The following is a 7,863-nucleotide window of genomic DNA, read 5'->3' as shown; positions in this document are numbered from 1 at the left end:
CAGATTATTTTGTATAAAGGGAATTGTATTTTCCAATATTCACATTTTTTTTTAGAGATACCTTCTGTCAGTGATAATTAGTAAAGTTTTGATTGAAATATGACAATGTATTAAGAACTGGTTTCTAGTTGAATAATTCCAAGTTTCAAGTATAGAATCTAATAGCTCTGTACAACAACATCGAAACAAAAAAAACAACGAAAAGAACAATTATTATTGACTGATTCTCTAAAAAAAAATTATCTAAAAAATCAATGACAGAATTATTTTCCTCGGCTTTTGTCTGTTGAGAAATCAATTCAAAATAAATAGAAGAAACGTCTCATTTGTGCATCAGACACACTTGAATACAATTTCCATGAGAATTTTAATGTACTTGAAAAATATTATATCGAATTTATTTTGTCTTTTCTTTTAAACATCTCCAGAAACTCTTTTGCTAATTGTCTTGCTTCGTTTAATTTTAACGATTTAGAGAATGGTTTGTGAAAATTTGCATACAGTGCTTTGAGGTGAATGGTTATTGTTCTGTAAATTTTTTTCTTCTTTTCTATCTTAAAAGATCAGAGGTGATTGAGTTGTCTCTTGGTAAAACTGGCCATAGCATCATAATTTTTCCCACCTTGAGTAGTATTCAAACCCACTAGCAATTAAACTTTCTAACGAGTAAACTATATCAAAGCCACAAAAATAAACCGTGTAGGTGGAGAACAACTCAACTAATGTTCATTGTTAAAATTTGCTAATATCACACATCTTTATTGGAATGGATCCTTTATACCTGCAGAAAGCAAGTTGATGTTTGACACCATCTCTTAAGATAACAGACTAATTGTTTTGGTTTTAAAGATGGAAGTTTAAAAAGTGGCCAGGATTTTTACATGCACGTTTATCTTTCATTAAATGGTCAATTTCTCATGTTTTGAATTTCATCAAATTCGTCATGGTTTTGACATTAATATTATAAATGTATTTTTGATGATCCTTTCCCCAAACTCGGCAGACATGCCCATTATTCTAATTAGTCTTAAAAACTAATTATCAAATTAATTTGGAATGGAATTTTGAACCTACAATTGAATTAAAGCTAATTAATGGATTTAAACTGGTGTTGTATAGTTATTATTTAGTTTAAATGGTTTTAAACCTTCGGTCTATAACCTAATCAAAGCATATTAATGAAATCATTATGATACACTGTAATAAATTAAAACTTTGGGATTCTACGTAGAAAAACTGTTACAAAATATTAGCAATTCTTGTCTCTTCAGATCATAAAATACAAATTTTTATTGAAAATGTACCACTGAATAAAGGGCAAGTTTGTGAAGTGATATATTTTAAATTGTGAAAAGTTATTAACATGACTAAACCATTGAAATATGATGTAATTCAGATGTTACACTATTGTATCTTTCAACTCCAAATAGAAATATAACCTAGTAGTTATAAATGAGACCTTATTTCTTTTTGCCAAGATGGGTTTCTGATACACAAACCTCATCAGGAAATATACCGTCTTCATTAGTGTAGAAAAGTAGGATGTAAAACTCCATTCCATTCAATTCAATTCAATTCAATTCAATAGGAAATAACCCTAGGAAAAGTTTGCAATATACAAGCAAAATAACAATGTTGAACTATAATGTTACTAGCAATGTGTGACAGTCAATTCCCGTTCAATAATAATTTGATAATTAAATTGCACTTGATGATTACAATGAAGAATGGGATATTAAAGATTATTAATACTCAGACCAGTGGCTTATAATGAACTTGTTGAGAACTAATGTCTTTTAAAGTTGGCTTCTCCCTTGGAGACATAAAAGTTAATGTCTTTTAAAGTTGGTAGTCCTTCTGTCAAAAGCTGTGAGCTTATAACTCCACTTCATGTTTCTATTCCAATAAATTTAGCCAATGGTAATGTTAAAGGGATTGTAATGTGGTTTATGTGATAATGCATATTTTGCAATTAATGATATCATCAATCACTTATTTTTAGTGGAATTGCAAGATCCACAGACGTCTGATTGAAAATTGAAATGTGCAAATTAAGGCTACCAGTGTCCCTGATTTGATACACATAAAAAATTTAGAAAACCTCTTAACAACCCCTTTAATAAAAATTAGTATATCTATTTATCTATCAGTATTTAAGTAGACATGTATAGATTTTAGATGATAACAGATAAAATGGCAAACCATTTAGCATTAATAAAATCCTTTGTCCATGTAAATTAACAGTAATGTTTATAATTGAAGAAATACTTCAGGTAATTGAGTGACAATTATCAGTTATTTCCAAATCAGCATTCTGTTGTTATATACTGACAGTGGAATAGCTTAGTCAGCATTCTGACATCTATTGTTATATACTGACAGTGGAATAGCTTAGTCAGCATTCTGACATCTATTGTTATATACTGACAGTGGAATAGTTTAGTCAGCATTCTGACATCTGTTGTTATAAACTGACAGTGGAATAGCTTAGTCAGCATTCTGACATCTGTTGTTATAAACTGACAGTGGAATAGTTTAGTCAGCATTCTGACATCTGTTGTTATAAACTGACAGTGGAATAGTTTAGTCAGCATTCTGACATCTGTTGTTATATACTGACAGTGGAATAGTTTAGTCAGCATTCTGACATCTATTGTTATAAACTGACAGTGGAATAGCTTAGTCAGCATTCTGACATCTATTGTTATACACTGACAGTGGAATAGCTTAGTCAGCATTCTGACATCTATTGTTATAAACTGACAGTGGAATAGTTTAGTCAGCATTTTGACATCTATTGTTATACACTGACAGTGGAATAGTTTAGTCAGCATTCTGACATATATTGTTATATACTGACAGTGGAATAGTTAAGTCAGCATTCTGACATCTATTGTTATACACTGACAGTGGAATAGCTTAGTCAGCATTCTGACATCTATTGTTATATACTGACAGTGGAATAGTTTAGTCAGCATTCTGACATCTATTGTTTATACAGAAAGTGGAATAGCTTAGTCAATCGCAAGTTTGACTGCTGTTTGCCGATATATTCAATTTTTTGTGGGGTCTTGATTTTTAACATTCAGAATTGTTGTCTGCAATAACTTTTCCTGTGGCTTCTAGTCAGAAACAATTGTGGTGTGGCCCTTAATGTGATGCTAGGATTCCCTGCATTCATTCACCCTTCTTTATTATTTTTTCCAAATAATAACAAATGGAAATTCGTTTCATCAGTCCTTAGCGATGAAACAGTATGACATCTAGTGCTTTAATTAGTAATATAAGCTTTCATTCATATTTATTTAATAAGTTTTACAATCATAACAAACATTAGTCTCCAGGTATAATAACAATAATATAACCTTCAAAAACAACAAACAAAACTGTTATTTTTCATCAGATCTCTCTGTGACCATAATTGGACATATTGCTTATTTTTTATACTTGTTTAAAATCAAAATATATAGCAGACATTTTGCTTTCTATATCATTTGTTTTTTCTGATACAATGAAATGCCAATACAATGTAAATTTTATAATTTTTAAATTAATATAATGAAGGTGTTTGTTATCCTAGACATATTTTTAATATTTTTGTTATTTTTTTGACTGAGATATTGAAACGTTTTCCTTATTTAAACTTATTGTTTGTTTTCTCTGCAAATTTTCCTGCTGATTATATCTCAAATTATCGTTTTTCAAAACAAACAATAAATTTTGATATTGAAACATTTTTGATCATTAATTAAATTATTTGAAAAATAATAAAGGAGCATTCCCACGAACAAAATAACATATACAGAGATTCGACCAGATATACTGGAGATGCTAAGGGATGCACATTATATTCTGAGCGAAAGGGGGGACAGCTGCCCTCCTCGCAGCCACAAAAGCGAGTTTTTTGGGCAAAATCTCATAACTAGGTTAGAAATTCAGGCAGCCTCAGATATTTCGCCCCCCCTCATCGGACGTAAACCTAGCTCCACCACTGCAAGGATCACAATACATTATTATCAATGGATGAATGAATGGGATTCTTGTTATGCTACAGGGAAAATATACTCTACCTTATCATGTGACAAAACAAATCACCCTACAAAGCAACAACTTCATTATTATAAATTTCTATTTCTATGTTGTTTGAAACCATGTCTAACTGTCTGTTCATTTTATTTTCTCATTAACACTCACAAACTCTCTAGAATCTACAGATTTTAATTACTTTGTTATTGACTATAAGGAGACAAGACTTAGTCCTGCACACTCCCCCATGATTTTTAGGTTCGTAACTCCTTTAAGTTGAAATAAATTTTTTGCTAAATTTTCTGTTTAAGAGATAATAATAAATCTTTTTACTCAAATTTGGAATTTTTTTTATAATTTCAGCTGAATTAAAAATGGAGTTAAAGAAAGAAAGAGATATGAGAGAGAATGTGGAGAAACAATTACTAGAGGAACAGAAAAATAGAGGTAAATATTGTTTAAGAGACAAGAGATTTAGTATACTATATACTGTATAATTGCGAATATAGTGCGCACTTCTCTTTGGCTGCCAAAAAAACAGAAAAGTAATTCCAACCCAAATTAACACTCCTGGCTAGAATTTTTCATCTTAAACATGTTTCAATGGATAAAACAACAAGGTATTTTTAAATGTCCAGCATGATATGTCTCTACAAATGGAAAAGGAAGTTAATATTTCTCATGTCTTTCTCCTCTTTCAGTAATATTACAAAGGAGACTGAAGAAGGAGAAGAAGGTACGAAAGAGAATTCAGGAACACATGGATATTTCCTCATCAGGTCAGCATGGTAACCATAGTAACCTAGATATTAACAGTATTGATAATAATAAACCGGTTTCTAGTCCCGATTGTAACAGGAATAATACAGGTACGCTTACACTTTTAGATTAATTTAATATAAGTAATATTACTCATGTCCAAAAATTGTCCATCCTGCTGATATAAAAAGTTATCAAAAAAAAAGACTCAAATAGTTCAGTTACATTGGTGTAGTAGCTTGATCCAAATATGAGATCCTTTGGTAGACAAGGCTGTCCAGAGTTGCATAGTCCTTACAAATTCTTCAAATGATTGTCCGAGTCTATCTAAATCTGAGCTCCATTCGTCTCAAACTTGATAATTCTTTAACTGATTGTCCAATACAACTATCTAGTTTAAGCTTTATTTATTTATGGACTACAACATCCTTCTTAACATGAAATCTACCATTATGAGTAACCGCCATTGACTAATTGATAATATATTTGACTATTATAGATTCAGCTGACCTAGATTCAGAAGGTGACAACAAATCAGTGAATTTATCAGATTCGGAAAGCAAAACTGAAGGTGAGGATCTTATCATTGATGTCATCTTAAGTAAACAAGTCTGTTGACTTAAATACATTTAAATACAAATCTTTTCTATGTAGTATTCGTCTTTGAAATGAGTCGTAGTGCAAGAATATTTTGTGCAAAGCAGATTATCTTTTGCTTAAGAATCATTGCTTAAACTTAACAGTGTTTAACGTTTAATTGATATTGTTTACTCATTATTTGCTGAAATATGTATTTCAAGAACTTACCTTATATTTGAATGTATTGAGTTCTGAATTTAGAATTTCTTTCTGGTTTCAGATACTCCAGAGCGACCTACTCAGAGAGATATATACAACTCATATACCAGTAGTTCGTTGAATGGTACCGGACCTCCGCGATTCCCATACATGCCCTTGGTGCATGGGGAGGTGCAGTGAACTAGACTGACTTCTATTTTAACAAACTCGTAGACTGTATGAACCAAACTTCTTGGGAAATTGTTGAGGATTTCTAAGGCGATTGCTTACTCAGAATTCAGTATTTTCCTAATGGAAAACGTTGTGGCAGACTTCAGCTGCAAATATTTGACATTGAACTATGTGAATTTATTCAGTTGCCATTATTTAACTCTGACCTATTCAAGATAAAAGTTAGAAATTGTATTTTTGCGATAAGTCGTATGGTTCAACTGCATTTATTTGACACAGAAGTTTCCAAGAAAAATTGTGAAATAATTCAGCTACAGTAGAAGAGTACTGAGTAAGAAATTCATTAAAGCGAAAATTGCTTCTATATAGTTCATACAATGTGAATGTATTGAAAAAAAATCTGTGAAGGTCAAGGACGTGTGTGAATTGGTTGAAGTTTAACGATATTATTTAAGATGTTGAAGGAGTTATAGTTAGCGCCATGAATACCATTCAGTGTGAAGAAAAAGGCTATAACTTATAATAGCAATCGTAACAAGAATCGAAAAATAACGAGGCTTTTTGTGGATATTAAGCAGGAAAGTGGAAGCTGATATTAACAAACCATTTTTTTTATGTAAATTGATATTTTTATTTTTGAAAATCTAAAACATTATTTGTTACGTTATGTCATCCATGGTTGTGCACTTGTTGCCTAGCGACCAAATTGTCTCCCCTTTATGTATTTTCAAAAAAAGAAGAAAAAAATATCTAGTTGCTCAATACTGCTCATTCAAATCAAAGCGAATTTAAATGATCTTGGTTGTGATGAAATTCTGCCTTGATAATGGAATCTTACATTTGATACATTGGTACTTTGATATTCTATGATGGTAGATTGGAATTTATTTTTGTATTTTTATCAAATTGGACTTAAAAGCCATGAAAATCCTAGAAAACCTCAAAAATGTTTTGAGATATTTTGCCAGCACTGGTAAAGTTTTAGGACATTTGTGCCATATAAAATGAAAAAGTGCTGATGAGCTTTATTTTGAATTTATTTGAGAAATCCATCAAGGCTGTCATGTTTCTTCAAGAGTAAGTTAAAAGTTATTTGCAACCAGTTTTTTTTTAAATATATTTATCAATGAATTAGCCAATGATGATATTGCAAGTTATTATTATTCATATTTTGTCTAAACTAATAAAGCTACCAAGACTTAGGGTGCAAAAAACACACAAGTGACACCCTCTCCATCAGGTAGGAGGCCCTTGCTGCAGTGGAAATGCCAATATTTCAGCAAGTTTAAAACATTGCAAACAATTTGTAATTACTGATTCAAAGGGCACTATTTTTTACAATCCAAGTCAATGATTGCCTCGGTGCCACTATTTCAGGAATGTTCAAAAGAAGCAAAAATTTCAAAAAGAGCAAAGAATCTGTTATAAGCTTGTAGAAAGTGTATATTTATATATATTTTTTGTATAAAATTATAAATCTGTATACAACCTTGTAGACATTGTAGAAATTGTTAGCTGTTAGTCTGTTTTGTGTACGATATCAATCTGAAATCTTCATGTTGCCAATTTCTTTTAAAATTGATAGGAGCATTTGATAGACAAATCTTGGGCCTTATTATCAATAAACTTCAGATTTTAGTGTTCCAGTCCAGATTGGTCAATCACTAAAAATCGACTTAAAACTGGCTATGAAGAATAAGGCCACTGGTCTTGACGACCATGCATTGATTCCCTTTTGTTACTTTATTCCATCAAAAATTCTAAAATATTAATCTATCAAATTAATTTGCAAATGTGAAAAGATATAACAGAGCTCAGAATCAAGACTCATATTAACAGTCTGCATTAAGTTGGCATATGTTATCTTGGCTGGCAAGTTCTCCCAGTATACTCACTACAAACCAGTGCTAAATAGCATCCTAAAAACCTTCATTTGGACTGAAATTGGCATCAGAAAGATACCATGAAACACCAATGTGTTTCACTAACTTAGATTCCATTCCTAAGTCAGTGTAGGAGAATAAAAAACTGAATGAATGAGAGTGAAAGAATTAATGGGTGAATGAATGAATGAACAACTTCATGTGAAATTTAATATTTTCTGATGTT

At 31.0% G+C, this 7,863-nt stretch overlaps 1 protein-coding gene across 1 annotated transcript; it reads left to right on the top strand.

The window, feature by feature from the left end:
• Nucleotides 1-4,400: 4,400 nt before the first annotated feature.
• Nucleotides 4,401-5,763, top strand: LOTGIDRAFT_158253 (hypothetical protein; the record flags this gene model as incomplete). Its single annotated transcript, XM_009050969.1, has 4 exons — nucleotides 4,401-4,473; nucleotides 4,728-4,895; nucleotides 5,285-5,356; nucleotides 5,645-5,763. 4 exons carry the CDS (start codon nucleotides 4,401-4,403, stop codon nucleotides 5,761-5,763), a joined length of 432 nt encoding a protein of 143 aa, XP_009049217.1.
• Nucleotides 5,764-7,863: the final 2,100 nt, after the last annotated feature.

The sequence above is a fragment of the Lottia gigantea genome (assembly GCF_000327385.1).
Source record: "Lottia gigantea unplaced genomic scaffold LOTGIsca_16, whole genome shotgun sequence".
In the NCBI taxonomy this organism is placed as follows: domain Eukaryota; kingdom Metazoa; phylum Mollusca; class Gastropoda; family Lottiidae; genus Lottia; species Lottia gigantea.
This window is presented reverse-complemented; position numbering and strand designations above follow the sequence as displayed.